At 48.5% G+C, this 23,978-nt stretch overlaps 1 protein-coding gene across 3 annotated transcripts; it reads left to right on the top strand.

Moving 5' to 3' along the window:
• The first annotated feature begins 1,810 nt into the window (after positions 1-1,810).
• DNAJC21 (DnaJ heat shock protein family (Hsp40) member C21) lies at positions 1,811-22,706 on the top strand. Of its 3 annotated transcripts, none has more exons than XM_036410721.2 (12): positions 1,811-2,077; positions 7,425-7,518; positions 10,742-10,865; positions 11,158-11,280; positions 12,105-12,409; positions 13,324-13,475; positions 15,455-15,542; positions 18,097-18,255; positions 18,644-18,686; positions 19,432-19,604; positions 21,576-21,651; positions 22,222-22,706. In XM_036410721.2, the coding sequence occupies exons 1-12, from the start codon at positions 1,981-1,983 to the stop codon at positions 22,387-22,389; spliced, it is 1,602 nt and encodes a 533-aa protein (XP_036266614.1). In that variant the 5' UTR covers positions 1,811-1,980; the 3' UTR covers positions 22,390-22,706. The 3 variants fall into 3 exon arrangements, with proteins under 3 accessions (XP_036266614.1, XP_045427484.1, XP_045427485.1); XM_045571528.1 differs by lacking the exon at positions 1,811-2,077 and adding an exon at positions 4,722-4,797; XM_045571529.1 differs by lacking the exon at positions 1,811-2,077 and adding an exon at positions 6,000-6,024.
• The last annotated feature ends 1,272 nt before the right edge of the window (positions 22,707-23,978 follow it).

Here is a 23,978-nt window from a genome sequence, read left to right on the forward strand (position 1 = left end):
TTAATACAGATGCTCCTTTAGACTGAAATTTATATCTAGTGTAATAGTTGAATTTTCTATGCAATGTTATAGGCAAAAATAGATCCCTTGAAGGAAAAAGGCAAGTGACTCAGAGGTTTAAGCAAATGTAACTGAAGGAAGAAAATAGTTCTTTCTTACTCCCTCCCCACCCACCCCCAACACAGATTCTCAGATGGGGGAATGCTCCAATGTTTGCCTGCGTTCAAACGTCTCAATTCCTATGCACTGCCAATTTAAAAACAAGGTTGTATGGTACCTTCTTTCTTTGGAAAACTGGCCAGTGCACAAGTCCGGGGGTTTAATTGGATAGTAGTGTGTGGATACGCTTGAAGTTTAGAGTTGGTTTTGATTGCAGGGAGAGGATATATCTTCCTAAACTTCCAGCACCCCAACTTTACAGAAGTGTTGGGGAACCCACCCTTCTCCAGCCATACGTGATTTACAATTGCTGTGTTGGTGCATTTTAATGAGAACTAGGTTACTATTTTGACACCTTGTCAAATTGAAACAGGTGTACAGATCTTCCATCCTGTAATACCGTATTTTTCAGACCATAAGATGCACTTTTTTCCCCCCAGAAGTGGGGGGAAAAAGTCCCTGCGTCTTATGGTCCAAATATAGCCTACACATATACTTTAAAAAAAAGTTTTTTTACTTGCCCGGCTCTGTGTGGTCTCTGTGTGCTTGCCCGGCTCTAAAATGGTTCTAAATGCTGCTGTTTACTGGGTTGATTACATGTGTTTATGACTGTGATGTTGGGTTTTAATGCACATAAAATATTTTAGGACACTTTGTTTCAGAATCTTTTTTTCTTCATTTCCCTTCTCTAAAAACTGGTGCGTCTTATGGTCCAGAGCGTCTTATGGTCCGAAAAATACGGTACATTGTATCTGTTCGATCTGGAAGACCTGGTTAAATACTATGCTTTAACTGCAATTCTTAACCTAAACCAATCTTGGAAATGTAGGATTAGAAGCCAGAAAGTTAGGATTAATGAGTGATGGAGAAGGGGTCAGTACAATTTCATCCATATTGGTGGTAAAACATTTAGTATGTTATTTTAAGTGTTGATGCTTCTCAAATGTTTTTAGTTCATTCAAGTCATCTTATTTGATGTTATTCCTATGCTTGGTCTGAATGGAAAATAGTCTCATTGAATGGCAGCTGAAGAGGATTGAAGAGTTTAAAAAAAACTGGTGCTTTTTTATTGTTGAGTCCAACCGAGTTCTGGCATTGATTATTTGCGAAGGCTTGAGCAAACTACTGGGCTACTTCCGGAATGAGCGCCTCACCTGTAAACACGGGGCCCAGTGAAGACATTATCACATAAACACCACAACCGGATGTGCTGCACTGTTTTCTTCCACCCATTTACCCCCCAGGGCGGCCGCCCGGTTAGTGCGCTCCTCCTGACCGCCCTCTGTGCCCCTCACAATGACACCCACGTGGCCCCGCCTCCCGCCGCCGCCTCCTCACCTAGGCCCCACCTCCTCGCCCAGGCCCCACCTCTCCACCGCCTCCTGGTCTAGGCTCCACCTCTTCCGCCCGAGGCCCCGCCTCTCCTCACCTAGGCCCCACCTCCTCGCTCAGGCACCGCCTCTTCCTCCCGAGGCCCCGCCTCCTCCTTCCAGAAGCCCCGCCTCCTCACGAGGCCCCGCCTCCTCTCCGCCCAGCCTTTTCCGGCGCAGAGCCCGCCCCCCTCCCATGCGGAGCCGCGGCCGCCGGCGCCGCCCCCTCCGCGCATCCGCGTGCCGCCGCCCGCGCCGCCCGACCCCGCCGCGCGCCTCCGCCGCCCCGCGCCGCCGCCGCGCTCGCTGGCTGGCCCGCTGCTGGCGTCCGGCCGCCGCCGCGAGAGAGGACAGCGAGGGCTGCCACCCCCCCTCCGGCCCGGGCCCGGGCCCCTGCCCCGCCCCGGGCCCCGGCCCCGGCCCCGGCCCCGGGCCCCCGCCCGCGCGGGCCATGAAGTGTCACTACGAGGCGCTGGGGGTGCGGCGCGACGCCAGCGAGGAGGAGCTCCGGAAGGCCTATCGGAAGCTGGCCCTGAAATGGCACCCGGGTAACTACCGCCCGCACCGCCGGCCCCGCCCTCCGCCCGGAGCCGGCCCCGGACCTCCCGCCCTGGGGGACGCCGCCCGCCCGCCACCCCGGCTGCACTGCGGCCCCCGGCGCCCCTCCCTTCCCAGGCGCCGCCCGCCGAGCCCACAGCCCGCTCGGCCGCCGGGGGGACAGACCGCCCCTGGGACCTCCCTGGCCCCCAGCGCCTCGCGGGCCCCGGGGTCAGCCCGGAGGAGGTGCCGGGAGGTCCCCCGGTCCGACCCCGCCGATCCCCTGCGGCTCCGGCTCCGCGTGGCCCTGAGCTTGACCCCGGAGTCCCAGCTCCTTCAGTGCAACTTAGGGCTCCCGTCCCGTTGACATCCCGGCAGCGGCCCCGGGATCGCTCCCCCCCGTGAAGTTTGTGTGCTGTTAACTCGGAAGTGTGCTCCGGCGGGATGTGTGACTTGTGTGTGGTCTGTGTGACCGCCCGGGCTGGGGAGCGAAGGCAGGCGCTGAAGCTCAGCATTGCCAGGTTGATAAAGGGCTTGCTGATCGATAAGCGCCGATCCATAAGCACGGCTCTGGTCTCCTGGACATGCAAGCCACTGCAGGTTCTGAAATGCTAAGACAGAGGCAGCCTCCGTCTTGCAGGGAAAACATGCCTTACGCGCAGAAAAGAGTTAAATTCTGGGGCAAACAGAATAGCAGGACAAATGGAGTCGGTAGCGGGACATAGAGGGTACCTGGTGACGCCCCAGGAGTTCAGGAGGAGAGGGAGTTTGTCTGGGTCCTGAGGGGTGTGAGGCTTCCCCTCGGAGAGGAGCCTGGGTCCCCGAGGATGGAATCGGGGAAGGGCGAGCACGTGATGGGCAAAAGGGGTCCAGTGGACAGCCTGGCTGAAGTCTGAAAGTATGGGCCGGCTTAGCACGTTTGGCTCAGTGGACAGAGACTGGAGCGGCCCCGCCTGCTGCCACAGGCAGGAGCGGAGACAGGCCATGCCAGTCCGCTGAGATAAGGGCAGTGTGAAGGCAGGTAGCAGGTGCCTGTGAGCACAGGTACCCGACCTGGCCTGGGTTTGTGTGTTTTGGGGGTAGATGGGCCTCCCCAGAATGGACATCTTGGAGGAGACCTGAAGCAGGCATACAGAGAAGACAGGTGGAGGGGCAAGGGAGAGCAAGCATGGCAGAGTCCTGGAAGGCCAGGGAAGTAGGGCCCGGTCTGGAAGGTGCGGTGGACTGGACTAGGGGTTGGGCTTTATTTTTTTATATATATTTTAAATACATTTTATTTATTTTTTACAGAGAGGAAGGGAGAGGGAGAGAGCTAGAAACATCAATGAGAGAGAAACATCTATCAGCTGCCTCTTGCACACCTCCTACTGGGGATGTGCCTACAACCAAGGCACATGCCCTTGACCGGAATCGAACCTGGGACCTTTCAGTTCGCAGGCTGATGTTCTATCCACTGAGCCACACTGGTTTCGGCTAGGGGTTGGATTTTAACCCAGGAGCATTGGGAAGCCAGTGAGGTGTTGGAAGGAGGGGCGAGAAGATAGGTTTGTGTCTTTCCAGTATCTCTCTGGCTGCAGTGGGGAGAGTAGGTTGGAGCAGGCAAGCCTGGAGGTCAAGGGGCATTGAAGGCCTCAGGGTGACCACCAGGACCTGGGGATGGAAACTGAGCCAGTGCCAGGATTCTCGGGCATAAGCGCAGTGGTTGGGAGGTGAGGAGTCGGGAGAGGAAGAAGTGGGGTGGTCCATGGATCGTGAGGGAATGAGAGTTTGTCTTCCGGTGAGTGAAGGAGCCGAGGCCAGGAGAACGCCAGCGCTCGCACAGACCTGCCCGGTGAAGGCTGTGGCTGAAGGAGTCTGAGAGGGAAGCAAAGCAAGCAGCCTCCTCAGGGAGCCTGGCGTAAGAGGCACGGTCCATGGAATGTTCCAGAAGGCACTGCATAGAGGCTTGGAAGGGAGTGGAAAAGAGCATGTGGGTGAAGAGAAAAGCACAAAGGATAACGTGAGAACGCCTTCTAAACTTTGATGGCTGGTTTGCAATGGCTGTGGCTTTCGCACTTGGTGAATAATATACCACGTGGGCCTCCCATTTTTTAAATTAGGGCTTTTAAACTTCTTGCTCTCACGTTTTTGAATCTCAGCTCAACCTTCCTGTCAGCCAGGTCAGGTGTATTTAGTGGAAATAAAAAGCCATATGACAGATTGAAAACAATTATTTAAGAAGGACGCTTCAGGAAGAGATTAGATCTTATTTTCAGGCGGCACGTTAATGGGTTTTATGCACTCAAACGCTTCAGCTTTCTCCAGCTTCTTTGGGGAGGAGAGGAGGGCGTGGGAAGAGGCAGGACAGCCAAGTTCTGTGCTGGTTAAAAGGTGAAGGAGAGCCTCCGCCTGCCACTCCCAGGCAGTCACCTGTTTTGTTCGCTGCCTTCTGCCATTCAGCTTCCTTTCAACTCTGCTTTGTACTTGCCTGACAAGGTTTTTATTAGTGATTTGATGAAGACGTAGAAATCGTGACTGTTTTTAGCTGGACTCTCACCATCAAGGCATGTTAGGATTGTGTTTAGCTGCAGGTGACAGGAAGCTGACTGCAGTGGCTAACCCAGAGCCGCTTTATTAATCTCACATACCAAGCACTCCAGAGGTGGCCCATCATGGTAGCTCCAGCTGCTTATGAAACGTTCAAAGACCTGCTCCATCCTCCTGACCAATAGCTTGTGTCCTTGCACAGAGTGTAAGCATTGTAGCCTCAAAGAGATGTTTATTGTGTCAGATGGGCTTGTGCTGTGGACATGGATGTAGACTTGCATTGTATTCTCACAAACAAGTAGACTACAAGGGTGGGGATTTCTGTCCTCCTTTCAGTTCTAAGGGACTATGATGTATATACTATATAAAAGCCTAAGCAACTGTGAGGACCTGATAACTGGCCGGTAGCTATGACGTGTACTGACCACCAGGGGACAGATGATCAATGCAGGAGCTGCCTCTTGGTCATCAATGAGCTCCCTCAGCCAACCTCCCACAGCTGGCCAGCCTCCTGAGGTCCCTCCCCCTGGATGGTTGGCTCCGAGGGCCCCAATTGGAACTGGGCGAGATGGCCCCGATTGGCCCCAATCGCAGGCCAGACTGAGGCACCCCACCCTGCGCACGAGTTCATGCACTGGGCCTGTAGTTTTAAAATAATATTGAGAGCTTTTGTGTTAAAGCATCTTAGCAAAGAGAGCCATGGCCAATTGCTACCATGAGAAAGTGTTGTCACTGTTAGTTGTTGAGCGGACGACCAACCACCTGAAGGACGTGGTGTCCGTGCGGTGGTACCAAGAGGAGGAGGCAGGATGCCTTGTCGAAGGCTGCCAGACCATTGTAGGGAATACACATTTGTCATATTTTCCTCTAGCCTCTTACACGGCAACTATGGAGCTGCAGCTTAAAGAACTGGTGTGCTCTACAGTGGATTCAAATATTTTACTTTCTGAGTGTATTATCTATCTATTACTATGTAACAAACCACCAGAAACAGGGTGGAAAACCACAAACGCTGCAAACATTCATCATATGGACTCACACGGCTTCTGAGGAGCAGACTCTGGGACAGCTTAGTTCGGTAGTTGTGGCTCAGGGTTTTGTAAGAGGCTGTGTCTTCACTGTCTGGGACACCTGTTTGCAAGCTCACTCACGTGGTGTTGGCAGAACTCAGCCGCTGGCTGCCGTGGCCAGAGGCCTCCGTTCTCACCACCTGGCTTCTCCATCGGCCACCTGGGCGTCTTCATGCCATGGCAGCTGGCTGCTCCGGAGTGAGCCCAGAGGGGGTGAGAGCCCACAGAGGAAACTGCTGTCTTTCATCAGAACGTCTCAGAGTCACCATACCGTGCCATCCACCATGCCGCTGCTCACGCCTGCCGCTGCTGTTGGCCAGACACACCACCCCTGGGGACCACACAGGGTGTGATGCTGGGAGGTGGGGGTTCTGGGGGTCGTCTTGAAGGTGGCTGCCATCCTGAGGCTTTCTGAATTCCAAGGTTAAGGAGACACAGCTAAGAGAAGAATAATTAGTATAGCTAACTAAAACTTAATTTTGGTATATGTTAATAAGGAAGAAAAATCTTACAGGTTGTGAACAGAAACTATAATCTAGCACTAAATATTAGTTCTTCCTTAATATATAGACTAGAGGCCCGATGCACGAAGACCCGTGCAAGAATGAGCCTGCCTTCCCCTGGCTGCCTGCACTGCCTTCGCTCTGGCTGGAGCCACCTTTTGGCCCCAGCCTGGAGCCACCTTTCTGCCTTCCCATGATACAAGCGTCCCGCCCCACCCCAGCCGCTCATCACCTGTGTGTGCAAATTAACCCACTATCTTTGTTGGATTAATTTGCATACTCCTAATTGGCTGGTGGGTGTCATGAAGGTACTGTCAATTAACATGTTACTCTTATTAGTGTAAATATATATATTTCATTCCTCCTAAAAAGAAGGTGCTCGCTACTCAGGGTTTTCCATTTGCGGATCCCAGCTTGAGTGTTCAGGGTGAGTGCTCAGGTGATTGCTCAGGATGAGTGCTCGGGTGATTGCTCCGGGTGAGTGCTCAGGTGAGTGCTCAGGGTGAGTGCTCAGGTGAGTGCTCAGGATGAGTTATCAGGGTGAGTGCTCAGGTGAGTGCTCATGGTGAGTGATCATGGTGAGTGCTCAGGGTGAGTGCTCGGGTGAGTGCTCATGGTGAGTTATCAGGGTGAGTGCTCATGGTGAGTGCTCAGGGTGAGTGCTCATGGTGAGTTATCAGTGTGAGTGCTCAGGTGAGTGCTCATGGTGAGTGCTCATGGTGAGTTATCAGGGTGAGTGCTCAGGGTGAGTGCTCATGGTGAGTGCTCATGGTGAGTGCTCGGGTGAGTGCTCAGGTGAGTGCTCATGGTGAGTGCTCAGGTGAGTGCTCAGGTGAGTGCTCAGGTGAGTTATCAGGGTGAGTGCTCAGGTGAGTGCTCAGGGTGAGTGCTCAGGTGAGTGCTCAGGATGAGTGCTCATGGTGATTGCTCAGGGTGAGTGCTCAGGCTAGTGCTCAGGGTGAGTGCTCAGGGGAGTGCTCAGGGTGAGTGCTCAGGGTGAGCGCTCAGGGTGAGTGCTCAGGGTGAGTGCTCAGGTGAGTGCTGGGGAGGCACCAGGCTCAGGGAAGCATGGACTTTCTATACGGGTACACACTTAGTTCTGATTATTAACCGATGTCCAGAACCTCTTTGCTTTCCCCTAGTTTTCCTTTGTTTTGCACACTCTTCATGTGGTTTCTGGCGTTTGTGATGGGTGAAGTCCCTTTTAGATTTTGTCCTCCTTTTTTGATGACTGAATTTCCGTGACTTTATTTTCACAGATAAAAATCTGGATAATGCCGCAGAAGCAGCTGAGCAGTTTAAGTTAATCCAAGCAGCGTACGATGTGCTGAGTGACCCTCAGGAAAGAGCGTGGTAAGCAGCATGCACACTGTCCCTCCTGCCCTGTGCATTTTGTTGGGAAGAATTGTCAGGAGAGGTTCTTTAAAAATTTAAATCATTAATGGTTTTTGGTGTGTTCTGAGACTTCTGTCACCTACTCATATAAAATACAGTATTTGAGCAGGAGGGAACTCCCTACTCCAGCTGAGATTTTATAGCTCATGATGCAGATAGCTTGGCAATGAGATAGTTTTAACTTTGGTACTTAGGAAGTGACTTTGCATTAAATGGGGTCTCTTTGGTGTATGGCATTTAATTTTCTGGTGCCAGACAAGGAAGCATGCTGATTTGTCTTTAAAAAAACAGATTCAGCCCTAACTGGTTTGGTTCAGTGGATAGAGCATCAGTCTGTGGACTGAAAGTTCCCAGGTTCTATTCCAGTCAAGGGCATGTACCTTGGTTGCAGGCACATCCCAGTAGGGGGTGTGCAGGAGGCAGCTGATCAATGTTTCTAACTCTCGATCCCTCTCCCTTCCTCTCTGTAAAAAAATCAATAAAATATATATATTTTTAAAAAATCTTTAAAAAGTAGATACAGCCCTGGCCAGGATAGTCAGTAGGAAGCATCATCCTGATACACCAAGGTTGTGGGTTTGATCCCTGGTCAGGGCACATGCAGTAAATGCATCAATATGTGGGACAACAACTAACTCTGTCTCTCTCTCTCTCTCTTCTCTCTCTCTCTCTCTCTCTCACTCTCACTCTCACTCACTCACTCATCAAAGATAAATAAAATGAGTGTTTTTTTTTAACGAACATATCGGTCTAGTAATAATTAATGTCGTTTTTAAACATTCGTTTAAAATCTTGCTTGGCGTTGACTTGTATTGACATAACCTTCAAACACGTGGTATCTACAGAACGTGTGAAGTGCAGTTAACAAGTTTTGCTTGAAAAAGTTTGTGTTTGGTTTGGTTTTTGTTGCAAAACTAGGGCTAAGAAGATGGCAGATGAAGAGCATATTCGGCACTGCATGCTTTACGAGTTCCAGTTAGGAAGAAAAGCAAGTGAGGCTGCAAAAAACATCTGTAGTGCTCTTGGTCAAGATGCAGTTAGCGCCAGAAAATGCCAGCGTTGGTTTGAGAAATTTTGCGAGGGAAATTTTTCGTTAGATGACAAGAGTGGTCAAGGCCGTGTGTCCAATTTTGATCAAGAAGCTCTTCAAGCTCTTTTGGTGCAAAATCCTCAAATTACCCAACAAGAGCTTGCGACAACTTTAAATTGTTCACAAAAAACAATTTCCAATCAATTGCGTGCACTTGGCAAAGTCCAAAAGTTTGGAAAATGGGTTCCTCATGAGTTGACCAACAACAACCGTAATCAAGAGTCACAATTTGCAGTTCGCTCCTCTCTCGTCAAAACCGTTTGCTGTTTTTAGAGCAAATTGTTACCGGAGATGAAGAATGGGTGCTGTATGTTAATTTGAAAAGGCGGCCTCAATGGTTGGACAAAAATGAGGCTCCGCAGCCTACGCCAAAACCTGACTTGCATGCGAAAAAAGTGATGTTGTGTGTTTGGTGGAATTTTAAAGGAATTCTTCATTATGAACTTTTACCATCTAACCAAACCATTACAAGTGCAGTGTATAGTGCCCAATTGGAAAGGTTAGCCCAAGCTTTAGGAGAAAAAGAACCCGCGCTGATTAATCGGAAGGGCGTAATTCTTCACCACGATAACGCACGACCGCATACTGCAAGAATCACTGCTGAAAAACTGCGCCAGTTGGAATGGGAAGTTCTCCCTCAACCTGCATATTCTCCTGATATTGCCCCTTCCTATTACCATTTGTTTCGTTCTTTGCAAAACTTTCTTCTTGGAAAAAATTTAGTATTGAAGAATGCCTCAAAAATGCATTGACCGAATTTTTTGCATCAAAATCACAAGAATTTTACAACAGAGGGATTAAAATGCTTCCTGAGCGTTGGGCACAAGTAGTAGAAAATAACGGCAACTATATTGTTGATTAAATTTTGTTGTATTGTTTAAATAAATTCGATTTAAAAAAAGTATTAGAAAACGACATTAATTATTACTAGACCTAATATATAGTGTTTTATTGCAAGAATTGTAATATTTCCCCTACAACTACACTCTGAAGAAATCGCATTAAGCTTCTACACCTGTGACACACTTTTATTAAGGAGGCCCTGGTAATTGTGTATGGTTTCCGCACAGGCTTTGCTGGGCCTTTTGCTACAGCGGGAGAGTGCTGAGCCCGGCTCCACCTGCAGGCCCCGCTGCTCGCTCAGCGCTGTGCGTGTGCTGAGAGCCTGCCCTCGGGGGCAGTGTGCCCGAGGCTGGCCTCCAGAGAGAAAGGCAGTAAAGGGCGTTCTTACAAAATTACCTTTCATATGGAAATCACTGAGAGAGCCCACATTCTCCTCCCAGCCCGTTCCCTCCGCTGCAGTGTGCAGGCGGTACTGCACTCAGTCCTTCCAGTGCTCGGACCTGGCTTTGAAGTCTAGCTTTGCTGCTCACAGGCTGTTTAATGTCACCGAGCCTCACTTCCTGTTGCAGCAAACTTGACAGCGTTGTTCTGTGGGTAATTGTATGTGTGTGAAGCTACTTCATTGTTTACGGAGACAGCAATGGTGATTTTGGTTCATGCTACTAAATTCTCAGGTCCCACATGTGGAAGAAGTCTGTGGACAAGATTATGTCCACCCGCCCTGCTCAGTGCAGCCACCTACAGGGAGTGGCATGGAAATTCCCTGACACATGGAAGTCCCTTGTTCCCATGAGCTAGTGTTGTATATGCTGATGATGGGCTGGTCAGAGGTTTTTTTTTTGTTTGTTTTTTTTAATTATTTTTAATTGATTTGTTTACAAAGAGGAAGGGAGAGGGATAGAGACTTAGAAACATCGATGAGAGAGAAACATCTATCAGCTGTCTCCTGCACACCCCCTACTGGGGATGTGCCTGCAACCAAAGTACATGCCCTTGACCGGAATAGAACCTGGGAACTTTCAGTCCACAGGCTGATGCTCTATCCACTGAGCCAAACCGGTTAGGGCCTAGTCAGAGTTTTAATCAGCAGTTTTATGATAGATTGTCTTCTCATGTTGAAATTTTTGGTTGTGGGTTGGACACATTAAGATGGACTACAATAGCAATCTGGCTGTTTCCGAGCAGGAAGTCCTTTTGAACTCTTACGCATTTGCCTTCCCTGACGCTGCTCATTTCTCCGCCGCTCAGGTACGATAACCACAGGGAGGCCCTGCTCAAAGGGGGGCTCGATGGGGAGTACCAGGATGACAGCTTAGACCTGCTCCACTTCTTCACTGTGACCTGCTACTCCGGCTACGGAGACGACGAGAAGGTAAGGCGCGGACTCCCCTATCACTGCGTACCGAGCACTTAGTGAGACCCTCACATAGAGAATTCTGTAAAAGTGAAACTGTTCCTTCTGAAAACGCAGAAAAACCACCACTGCCTTCTTATTTAAAGTCTCCGCACATTGACAACCTCCCGTTGGAATGGAATGTATTTATACGGACAGAGTTTGGGGTTGTAATTCTTGGCAGTAAAGTTTTTTGTGTCGCACTTTAGAATCTCATTCTGTGATTAGACTATAAAGAGTTGGGAATTTGTGTTGCTGTTGCCTGTGTCAGGGCTTTTACGCGGTGTATCGGAACGTGTTTGAACTGATTGCGAAGGAAGAGCTGGAATCGATGCTGGAAGAGGATGCGGAGGCCTTCCCGACCTTTGGGGACTCCCAGAGCGACTACGACACGGTGAGGGTCCTGCACGGCTGTTGCGCACTTAGTGTGGATCAGTGTGTCTCCTATCCTGGTTCCTTATTTTTAAAAATCGCTCCTCTCCTGTTCCTTCCTTCCTTTCTCTCCCCACTAGCCCTCCCTGTTTTTACCTTTCCCTCCTCATTGACTGTGGTCTATTGCTGGGTGCTATCGAGCATCTGGAAGGGCTCAGGAATCTGGAGAAAGGTTAGACATGAAATATTAATTTGGAAGGCATTTTGGGGAGCCAGAAGAGAGCTTAGCTTCGGTAATCAAGTTCTCTCTTTTTCGGGACCCAGGGCTTTTTTTATTCCCTCCTTTTGCCCTATAGCAAAGCAGATATACATATCAAAGGCAAGGTTCGGTATGCAGTAGGCATGGTCGGTTGGGGGAAATGCCCTGGCTGTTCAGCTGTTTGGCCAGCAGGAGGCAGTAACGTGCAGATTAAAATGCCCTCGGCAATAATATATGCAGATCTTCAGTGTGGGGAAAAGCTCTCAGCCATTCCAGTAGGCAACATGCGTATTTGGGGGAATGCTTTCAGACTCGCTGAAGCTCTAGGGTTCACCAACCTTTTGATGAACTTCCTGCATTTATTATGACCGGCTGGAATTAGCCTCCAGCACCCCACCCCGTTAATTTCCTCATTAAATTCACACTGAATAGTGACTGACTTTGTTAAAGCCTTAAGAGGATTGTCTTCGTGGTTAATAGTGATGTTTTACATACGAGGGACGGAAGACGCTCTGTGTCCTGACATCGCTGCCGTCCTAAGACAGGTGTGAGCAGAAACGAGCGTTTGCCGGTTTTCTTATCGCCAGGTGGTCCACCCCTTCTACGCCTACTGGCAGAGCTTCTGCACCCAGAAGAGCTTCGCCTGGAAGGAGGAATACGACACCCGACAAGCTTCCAACCGCTGGGAGAAGCGCGCCATGGAGAAAGAGAACAAAAAGACTCGGGACAAGGCCAGGAAGGAGAAGAACGAGCTTGTGCGGCAGCTGGTGGCTTTCATCCGGAAGAGGGACAAGCGGGTGCAGGCGCACCGCAGGCTGGTGGAGGAGCAGAACGCCGAGAAGGCGCGCAAGGCCGAGGCGATGCGGCGGCAGCAGAAGCTGCAGCAGGCCAAGTACGCGGGGCCTGGGTCCAGGGCAGCGGCAGGGGGCGCCTGCCGAGGGCCTCCACGGTGGTGGAGTCATCCTGACATACAGGGATTTTCACCTGTGGAAAAAGTGTTTGGCTATTTCATTCCTGGGGTCCTTTAGAAGCTCGTGAAAGTTAACAGTGACTGAGGCCCCAGCTCAGGGCTTTTCTCCCAGCAGCTCTGGAAGCAAGTGCTGGTTGTGTCCTCGCCATGAATCACATGGGTGGGGATTTTTTTTTTTTTAATATATCAATATTTTATTGATTTTTTACAGAGAGATAGAGAACTAGAAACGTCGATGAGAGAGAGAAACATCGACCAGTTGCCTCCTGCACACCCCCCACCGGGGATGTGCCCGCAACCAAGGTACATGCCCTTGACCGGAATCAAACCCGGGACCTTTCAGTCCATAGACCGACGCTCTACCACTGAGCCACACCCGTTGCGGCATGGGCGGGGATTTTAACCACCACCCAGGACTGGTCTCAGTCAGTGTACTCACAGCTATCCAGGTCACACAGTGCTGTGAGAGTGCTGTTCTGAGCTACTGTAAAAGCTTTGTGTCTAGAGCATTATAGCATTCTTTAAAAATCGAATTCTTAAAAATTCTTCCTGCCCCACCCCTCATCTTTTGAAAATTAGCACTTAACACGTACAACTTAACATCACTTCAAACCATTTAAGTTGCTAAGAGTTATGTCTCCAAACCCATTATCTAGTCAAGCAATTAGAACCAGCCAGGACAGCTAACAGATTGACAGTGACTTTGCCCTTGAACTCAGCGCAGGTGTGAAGGTGGTGTGTGTGTTGGGTGGGGGGACGGTAGGGAGGCGCCCCTGGGGTGGACTCGGAGCTGAGGAGCGGGGAGCGCAGTGCGGAGACGGGCTGTTTGTGTCTAGGCTGGCGGAGCAGTACAAGGAGCAGAGCTGGATGACGATGGCCGACCTGGAGAAGGAGCTCCGGGAGATGGAGGCGCGCTACGAGAAGGAGTTCGGAGACGGCTCCGAGGAGGACGAAGGGGAGGAGCAGGAGCCCAGAGACGGGCCGGATGGTAACTGCACGCAGGGGGACTCTGGGAAATGACGTTTCTCTGCCCGGGGCACTCGGCTCACGGGGCCAGGGAAGGGGTAAGACAGCTGATGGGAGCTCGGAGGGAGGAAGTCCTGGGACCATCGTCCAGCGGCTGTGGCCCGAGTTTCCACGTCTGTTTGGTTTTAAGTGAAGCGAGGACTCTGGATTGTTACGTGCCATCTCCCAGTTTTTCAGTGTGACAGATAATTAACATGAGAAACGGTACTGTGTGGACCGAGGAAAGGCCGTCTGTTGAAGCAGGCTGATTCCGGTAATTTGATTAACAACTCTTTTCTGACCATGTTTTAACATTTTGTGCTTCTGGCCATATACGTCCATAATAATAAAAGCGTAATATGCTAGTTAGACAGGGTGTCTTTCTGGACGACCTTCCGGACGAAGACGGGGCTGTGAGGGCAGCCCGGGTGCCAGAGGGACGCTGGAGCCGGCAGCGGGGAAGGAAGGCTCGTCCTGCACGAATGTGTGCATCGGGCCTGAGTGTGTTGATAAATAAGTGGACATACTGACAGGTGTGACGCCTGCTGACTGGTTATTTTAAAAAATGCAGTTAGGTAGTAGGTCACGTTTTCATGCAGCTCTTTCCAGAAAAGCGGATGTTTTGTAGGAGCTTTTATAGATAGATCCTTCATCTCGTGTCTGACTTTGTAGAAGGCACTCGGTGCACTGAAATACCTACAGAAGTGCTTTTCAGACTAATAAACCCCGGGATAAAATGACAGACTTTCAATCATTCAAAATGACTAGGAAATGGGATGTTTTATAATGAATAAGATGTAAAGGTGAAGATGTTAGGAAAATTATAAAGCACTCTCAAATGTGAGGGGGTGTAATTATGTAGCGTTAAGTAATTTATAACATGCTTTCACATACATGATTTTGCTGCTTGATCCTCCCACAATAGCCCTTAAATGTGGATTTTGCTCATAGAATTGACTGCATTTCTTTATGAAGAAACTAATACTCCAGAAGCTATGGCATATGCCTGGGGAGCATATGATCATTTTAAATCCAGATTTTGGCTTCAAATCCAGCATTTTTTTATTAACTATTTGATTAATCAAAGTTTATTTCATGTATATGATATATTGAAAGTATACATATTAGTAATACCGTATACTGAACTTTGGATGTATTCTGATCACTTAATGATTTTAATGATACTGTCCTTCAAAACCATATTAACATCACTTTTAACATTATTTCCTATAAACATAGAATATGGTATTGTGCAAAGATTTCATTGCACTTTTTAATTGCTTAGATTTTTGGACTCTATCGATAGTAATTATTCCAGTGTAATATGCTATTTTATGACGTCTAATAATGACAGAATGTTGTAAGTTAAGTTTATTTAAGCATTTAAGAATAGATTACAAGCCGAAACCAGTTTGGCTCAGTGGATAGAGTGTTAGACTGCGGACTAAAAGGTCCCAGGTTCAATTCCGGTCAAGGGCATGTACCTTGGTTGCAGGCACATCCCCGGTAGGGGGTGTGCAAGAGGCAGCTGATCGATGATTCTCTCTCATCGATGTTTCTAACTCTCTATCCCTCTCTCTTCCTCTCTGTAAAAAACCAATAAAATATATATTAAAAAATTAAAAATAAAAATAGGTTGCAGTTATATAAATGTGTTTGTACCAAATCTAGCTCAAGAGGTAAATTAAAAACACCTCGTTGAAAAAATTGGTTTGTGGTAGAACTATGGACATTTGATATTCTGAACCTTTGCTCACTCCCAGGGTTCTGAGAATTTTTTGTCTTGTGAGTAGACTTATAAAAAGAAATAGAAAGTTAAAGGGATTTTTTTCATCTCTGGTGTTGCTTTGAAAGGGTCAGCTCGGATCCTTTGCCATCATTGTTGGTCTTGGTGAGGAAATAAAGGTTTTGTTAGTGCCTTGTAAGTGCAACCGGCTTCTCACGGCAGCCTCCTTCCTGCAGGGAGGGACAGCGACGAGGCTGATGGCGTGGAGCTGTATGAGGGACTGTACTGCCCAGCGTGCGACAAATCCTTCAAGACGGAAAAGGCGTAAGTTTACAGTCTTTGAACTCACCCTTTCCTTTGAGGCAAGTGTACTGCTTTGCAATCCTGAGCGAAACGGAAGTGCCGCTGGCAGGAGCCCCCTCGTCCTCCCAGCCGTCCTGGGGAGCAGATTGTTTGTACCGCGGTAAGCCTGTGGATCGATCTGTCATGCCAGCATTCCTGTGGGCACTGCTTTGTAAACGTGTGCGCGGTCTTCAGAAAGAAATGTGCTGTTTTTGGCGAAGGAGTGTGGGCAGAGAGGCCGCCCGAAGCTCGCGATCTCTGTTGGTGGCAGGCTCACTTCCAGCCATCGCTCCGGACAGGCCGCCTCGGCCACCAGCTCGGGAGCTCCACCAGGGCCCGCTGGGGGACAATCCTGAGGGCGAGGTGGGGTGGAGTTGGGCTTTATTATTATTTTTGTTCCTTGATCTCTTTTTGATTATTTGTTATTATTATGTCTAAAGCTTTACATACGTCTCCTTTTTCCCCAGTTGACCCCTTCTCCCAGCCATTCACACCCCCGGCAAGCCCCCACACCCTGGTGTCTGTGTCCATTGGTTATGCTAATGTGCATGCAGACAAGTCCTTTGGCTGCTCTCTAACCCCTCCCCCCACCATTTGTCTCTGGATCGATCTATTCCTGTTCATCAAATAATGTTGATCATTCTATCCCACATATGCATGAGATTATGTGATATTTATCTTTCTCCGAATGGCTCATTTCGCTTAGCATAATATAGGTACTACACCTGAGGGAGAAAGAGCGAGGGGGCAGGGAAAGCACAGGCCTGCTCCCAGGAGAGAGGGCACGGAGGCCTGACCTTACGGAACGGTGGGGACAGTATTAAGATGGGTACTGGTGTGAAGAGAGTAAAGAATGCGGGGGAAATATAGAATCAGCGAGGAGAAAAGCAGCAAAATACGTGCAGAAAAGAGAAAAGGGACCAGAGGATGGAAGTGAGGATTTGGGGGTCAGAGGGGTCCTTCTGGCTGAGCCTGCGGGAAGGCCACGGGGCAGTGAGAGGAGTGGGCGAAGGGGAGCCCTTAGGAGCGGGCAGGAACCGGCAGCAGGGAAGGCAGCCTTCAAAAGCCTTGTTTCTTTGGAAGGAGCAGTGAACTTACAGACCAGGTGCAAGGACAGGGGCACCCCTCTCACCGCTGCTCAGCTTCCCCGTCTGCATGTGCTTGGGCTCTCGCTCACACAGGTCTGAGTACGTGACACGTGCAATGCCCTAAGCACATTTTTAAAAAAATACATTTTATTGATTTTTACAGAGAGGAAGGGAGAGAGACAGAGAGCTAGAAACGTCGATGAGAGAGAAACCTCAACCAGCTGCCCCTTGCACACCCCCTACTGGGGATGTGCCCGCAACCAAGGTACATGTCCCTCACCAGAATCGAACCTGGGACCTTTCAGTCCGCAGACCGACGCTCTATCCACTGAGCCAAACCGGTTTCGGCCCTCAGCACGTTCTCATAGTCAGTGCAGTGACAGCTGGAGGAAGTGGGTGCCACTGACAGCACTTTGTCATTTTCTGCCGTGCTCCTCCTTTCTCTGGTGGCCCTTAGTGTCCTGTATGGCATCTTGCTCACTTCGATCTGGGCTCTGGTCGAGGGCATGTACTGTTACATATGTCACATCGTCGCCGTGTGGCTTTCTGCTGTAAGCCAGAGCCTCAGTCCCCCGTGGGCCTGCCTGCTGTCAGTCTGGTTCAGGGATTTGTCAGGGTTTAGGATTCATTATTGCCCTTTTCGGGCTCCAGTTTCCCCAGCAGCGGGCAGTGAGCGTCCCCCCAGCCTGCTCCTGTGTCCTTGACGGGCCAGTCATTTTGAGCACTTCCTTCTGGCACGAAATGTTCCCGTTTCTCCGAGGAGCCTGGTCTGCAGGAGGTGTTAGTGGAAGGAGAGCAGCAACGGAAACAAGCAGACGGGAATTGGAACAGGCGAGGACGTTGACACACAAGTGTCCTGTTTTCTGTCGTATCTGCCCTCACGGCCTACGTGCCGTCACCTCTGTGTGTGTGGTGTTACCAGTGGTCCTGGGACAGAGTCTCACAGGGTACACGTGTCTGAACTCGCTTTTAGGAGGTGGGAGTGAGAAGGGGCGCCTCTAGAGAAGGTGAAAGTCAGCTGCCGACAAAAGCAGGAGGAGGTCCACTCTTCAAGGCCTCACGTCTCTGTCTCCAATCCAGGCGCCTCCTTCAAAGCTATAGTTGGTTTTGTAATTTTCAGTCATCACTCCAGGCCCGTAGCAAACCGTGATTAAGAGGAAATAGAGGAAAAAGCTTGAGTTTTTAGAACTAGAAAATAAAAACAATAGAGAATTTGAGGGGAAAAGAGGAAGAACATACGAAAGGACAGAAGGAGGCGGATTCTGGGTGCAGGAAAGAGGGCGGTGCTGGTTCCCAGGCCCGTAGGTCTAGGAAGACGGTGCCCTCCGCATGGCCACTGCGCTCTGCCTGGTTGATGAGAACGGGGTGCGGTAACCGGGTGGCACCCCCGCCGCGCTGGGCACACCTGGCACAGGCCTGCGCAGCTACTCAGGGGCTTGTCCTTGCAGCATGCGGAATCACGAGAAGTCCAAGCGGCATCGGGAGATGGTGGCCTTGCTGAAACAGCAGCTGGAGAAGGAGGAAGAGAGCTTCTCAGGGTCTCAGACGGATGAGAATCTGTGGAATGCCAACTCTGAGGACGAGGCGGAGGACGCACCCAAACAAAAGTACTTGCAAAGGTTTCCTAGGTGTACTGTCACCCCGCGCTTCCGGTGGGGGCTGCTCCACCCCAGACACCACTCCGTTATGCTTGTGTTTCCTGCTGTCTTCTGGCGAGGGAACTTTATAGTATGGAAGTGGGTAAAGACCTGATGTCAGTATGATTTTACACACTCTATTAGGACTATGTAATTGATATGCTAATTGCTGTCCGTTGAGCCACTAACAATATTCTAAAATGTGAACATTTTCTTTTCCTTTTAATGCTTTATGATATTTGCGATTTTAATTTTTTTTACTTCTCTCTGTATCACTAGTCCTTCATTGTTCTCCTTTTTATTTTATAAGTCTTTATAGAATCAAGAATTTGACATTTTGATTTATATTTGCTCTTAGGCTTTCTAAGAAACAGAAGAAAAAGAAGCAGAAACCAGCACAGGTATGTTAAAGTCTTGTTACCATTAAATAGCAAATAGAGAGTTGTCATGCTCTTGTTCAGTATCATCTGTGTTAAGGAGAGGGACTTTTGCTCTCCTTAATAATTTGCTCTAATTTTATGTCAATTGTAAAATGATTAAAAGGAGTTGAAGATGTTTTCTTTTTTAAGCCCCCCTTATGTGTATGCAGCTAATTGTTTAATTACTGCTGTCAGGGTGTGTTACAGTTTTGCATGTGGGATTCTCCTAATACTAATTAGCTGAGTGACCTTATTTAAAAAATATCTGGACATGTGACACCTGGGATTTTTCATTGTATAATCAAGTTTGTTCTGTTGACAATATAATGAAAATCTTATAGAGGAAATATTTGGTTAGAAGCTTGCAATGGTTGTGGTTATTGAAAGAATGTTGACTTACTCGGAAATTTTGCTAGTTTAAGTATTTAATTCTGGGGTCCAAATTCAAGAATGGCAGTTCTCTTCTTGGGATCTGTGTGTGATGGACTCCCCAGATTCCAAAACCCATGGATGCTCACATCCCTTAAATAGGATGGCATAAAGAGAACGGTGAAATATCAGAGAGGGAGAACTTCATATTTTAAAATTATCTGCTTTTTATTGCCTGAAGATATATCTAGGGGGAATAGGACATTATCATTCTTTATTATAACTAGTTGGCTGCATGACATAAGAGCTAGTATTATCATGGTATTTATCTTGTAATGCACACGTGTTTATAACCTAGAATTATGATGATAATTTCAATGAGAATGGAACAGGAGAAGGAGTAAAAGTTGAACCAGAAGTTACCAACTTAAATCAAGACAGTGCCAAAGAATTGAAAGCTGATCCCCAAGACAGTGTCAGTGTCACAGAGGCTGGCCAGCTGTGTGAGGACCCGAAAAGTGAAGCCAGCAGGTAGGCCAAAGAGCATGCGGTTGTCTACATCCTTAACACTGGTGGAGAGGATGTCTTTTCACACACCAAATAGAAGCTTCTTCCCATGACTGCGGGCTGAAGTGGCCGTACCGGTCAGTGTGTGTATATCCAGACACTGGGTACAGATGAAGGGCGTTGGAGAGAATGCCAGGGGACACGCAGACATTTCCGCCCTGGCCGAAAGCAAGAAGCGGTCACTTTGACCCAGTTTTGATCCCTTATCTCGCTGGTTTCATATGTATTCCTGGGTCAGTAATCCCTGACCTCACGTGCGTACAAACTACTGGTGAGGCTGTGCCCCGCTCAGCTGGCGCATCCCCACCGGAATCCGCCGCTGAGACAGTTTGCTCTCTGTTCAGGACTTGGTCCATCTGACTTCACTGCTGAGGAGTGTCAGGGTCAGTGTGAATACCGACGCATAGTCTCCTACTCTTACACACACACACACACACACACACACACTTAGTCCCTTACACTAACATATACACACAGTCTCACATTCACATACTCACACACACATACATTCTCATACATACACACAGTCTCGCTCAAAGTGTCATACACTCACCTATACTATCTTTCTCTCTCTCTCTCTCTCTCTCTCTCTCTCTCTCTCTCTCTCTCTCTTACACACACACACACACACACACACGTGTCCATTGCCTTCTGAGGGCTCCTCTGATGCTGGTAACCTAGTGAGAAGTTCATTAAAAACCTGCATGTATACAAAGTACTTTAAAAAAAATAAAGCTTTTCGATTTGAGCTTCAGGGATCAGCTGCCCTCTTTCCTAACGATAAACTGTTCTCTGGGAATGTTACCCCAGGTGCTCCTGGATATGTTTGTGGCATATGTGTGATGATACTTAGCTAATTTCTGGCTTTAATCGGTAGCCTTTGTGCCATCATGTCCTTTCTTGGTGCTTTCCAGGCTGGCTGAGTCCGGGTAACGTGTCCCCTCCAGTCAGCATCCTCCACTGGTGCAGCGCCGTCGGCGCGTTGTGGGCCGGGTTCCTGGCCACAGAAAAGCCTCTTGAAACCTTTCTGCTGGTGGAGGGTCTTAACTCCAATTTGTAAAAACACAGCACCTGTGAAGCGCAGTAAACTGGTGTGTGCTTGAACAGGCCTCTTAACTAACACAGACTCCTGGTTTCTGCTTGAGGCAGAGTAGGGCAGCATTGTCACAGCTCATCCCTTGTAAGCCAGGCCGTCTGTTCTGTGCAGTGGCACTGGGATTCTATCCGGAGAATATGGCTAGCACACATGAGGGGGTATGAAATGCCTGGGGCAAGTTATCCTTCATCCGGAAGATGGGGGAGAGGACAGCTCGGAGGGAAAGTGGACCAGGAGTGGACGGGCGGTCTGGCTGGCAGCTTCTGGGTGAAAGGGTCCAGGGGTACCCACCGGCCGGCCGGCAGAAAGGACACGGTCTTTCAGTGAAAGGGAGTTTTTTCCAGTGAACAAATGTAATTTTACAAAAGTGCGTGACAGTGTCTCTGTTTTTCTCATTTCACTTCATTGAGACACTTGGGATGTTTGTCCCAGATGGGATCAGGTCCAGGAAGGAGTGCTTGTGGGAACCGCACTTAATGCCAGATTGTCTGTCTGTGAGGAGTACTGGTTGGCTGTGACCAGTTTGCTTCAACACATGGGATATTAAATGCTCTGCTTTTTAATGAAAACACATAGTATGAAAATGTAGAGAATTTGACAGGTCTCGTTTTAGCTTATGTTTCAGCCATTTTAGGTAAATTTCTTAGTTTTTGTGACAAATCTGATATAAAATGTCATCTCTGAAGTTGCTCTTTAAAGCTGTTAATTTGGAATGTTGAAATTAATTTACATGATCGTTATATGGATGAATTAGCCATTAAAGTGCATGTCGTTCGTTTGAATCTTGGGAGCAGAGTGGCAATGATTGGATCATGCTGAATTCTTCCATTCATTTGCAGTGTTCCTAAAGCCCGGGGAAAGAAAGCCAGAGATCCCAAGAAACCCGTCAGAGCGCCCGCTGAGCCGCACGCCCTGGTAGGCCATTCCGTCTGTGTGTGAGGCTTACGGAGTGTGAGCACCGTAGTCCAGAGTCTTAGTTCCATTTCCAAAGGTGGGAGTGTGTTCGGCGAGCCCTCTGCACCTGCTAGTCACCTCCAGTCAGCATCCTCCACTGGTGCAGCGCCGTCGGCGCCTTGTGGGCTGGGTTCCTGGCCACAGAAAAGCCTCTGGTAATCTGTCAGCACTTCTCCTGGACAAAAGTTGAATTTATCCATGTGCCCTCTCATTGCTTCCTTTAAGTAGTGAGGAGCAGATGGGAAATACCAGCTTGTGTGACCAGTTCCTGTTCTGGCCGCTACTCTGGACTCCAAAGCCTTGGACTGGTCGAGGGGGCCACGCCATGGCACTTCTCAGGACCCATAAGGTGGTGACGGTGCTGGTTAATGCGGCTTAAGTTTCAGGAACTGCTGCCCCTGTGGAGCCTGTCTTGTAGCTGTCCGTTTTGTTGAAAGGTCTTAATTTTGCGTTGGTTTTTATTTAATCTGGACATGAACACATACTGCTCTCAGCTAACACTTGCTTTTCTTGTTGGTTTTCCCCTCTCAGAGTGACGTTCTGATCAGCTGTACCACCTGCCGCAGCGAGTTCCCCTCCCGGAATAAACTGTTTGACCACCTAAAGGCCACGGGGCACGCGAGAGCGCCCTCGTCGTCGTCGTCTTTAAACGGCGTGACGAGTAGTCGAACCAAGAAAGACAAACGCAAAAACAGATAGGCTTCCTGCCAGCGCCTTTTCTCTCTGATTGTCTCTAGATCTGAAACCAAAAACTGAACTGAAATCACCTAAAGAGTTAAAGTTTCCGTGATCTGCAATTGATTGCATTGTGGAAGATTATTTTTTATCTTGTAAAAACATTTTTCTGTTTAATATATATATTTTTAAACATTTCATTAGTGATTGAATTCTACTTTGCCATCTGAATGGACTTGAATATTTCAAAAGAGGTAAATATTGTAAAGTGCGTGCTCTTGGTTCCTGCTGGCTCATGTGGACAGAGATGTACAGGGAGAATTAAATTATTTTAACACATACGAATGCACCTGTTTTATTTTGTGAATTTCTCATTAAGTGTTTTCATGTGATGGAATGCCTTTGTCAGTGATTCCAGGTTGTTTTAAAATCACCATAGATTTATTTTTCCACCTGATACCATGACTCTGGTTCTAACTTTAAAATTAATTCTAAAGAACCTATTGTTGATTCTGTATTTCCCCTCTCCAGGACAATGAAAGATAGAGACTATTTGAACATACATGGTTGTGTTCCAAGAACAGTGTCTCTCCAAGGTATGGCTGTGTTGATTCGGTTTGAGCTTTTGCTGGTAATTACCAACATGCATCCTGGCTTCTCGCTCTGATTTGCATTGCGGAGGTGGAAGCCAGTTAATTCACACGGCGCTTTGTCCTCGGCACAGTGACTGCTGGGAAGTGTGATGGGTCAGCGTAGCAGATGGTGCAGAATTTATACTGATCCATTAGCAAGGGATATTCTGCCTTAAGCTTCTTCATCACTGTTTTCAGAAATGTCTTTTTCTTTTTTACATCATTCAATGAAGAAAAACTTTTTTTTTTAAATAGGGACTTTTTTTTTTTTTTAATATATTTTATTGATTTTCCACAGAGAGGAAGGGAGAGGGATAGAGAGCTAGAATCGTCGATGAGAAACATCGACCAGCTGCCTCCTGCACATCCCCTACTGGGGATGTGCCAACAACCAATGTGCATGCTGTTGACCACCAGAATCGAACCTGGGACCTTTCAGTCCACAGACACGCTCTATCCACTGAGCCAAACCGGTTTCAGCGAGTAAAACATTTTTAATGGAAGATTTTTGTAGAAAGTTGATATTTATGCCTTCTATTTAGTAGCAAAGATGAATACTAAATCCAAAGAGATACTGGAGAGTCATCACGAGTGTGGTCAAACGTGTCCATGATGAGTCAGTTTAGGATGGATTAAATAGGCAGGCAGCTCTTCTACCTTCCTCCCCTTCTGTGTCTGTCTAACATCTGTCATTACTTCCAGCTGTTTCCCTCCTCTTTCTTGCTCCCTTCATGGGAAACACTGGTCATTTTTCTGTCTTTGGTCTCTTTCTCCCAGGCTCCATCTGAACACTCCACCTTCCTCTAACCTGAACTCGATGAATTGCCTAAGGCTACAAAATGGGAGTATGAATGCCCAGGCAGGCATGTTGGTCACATGCTATCCTGCAGTAAGAATAGGACGCCATCTTGAAAGGCACGGAGTGTCCCACAAATGCCCTCTAGACCTCCCTTGCTTGCAGGCATTCAATTGTTTCTGCCC

Source organism: Pipistrellus kuhlii, unplaced genomic scaffold (assembly GCF_014108245.1).
Source record: "Pipistrellus kuhlii isolate mPipKuh1 unplaced genomic scaffold, mPipKuh1.p scaffold_m20_p_4, whole genome shotgun sequence".
In the NCBI taxonomy this organism is placed as follows: domain Eukaryota; kingdom Metazoa; phylum Chordata; class Mammalia; order Chiroptera; family Vespertilionidae; genus Pipistrellus; species Pipistrellus kuhlii.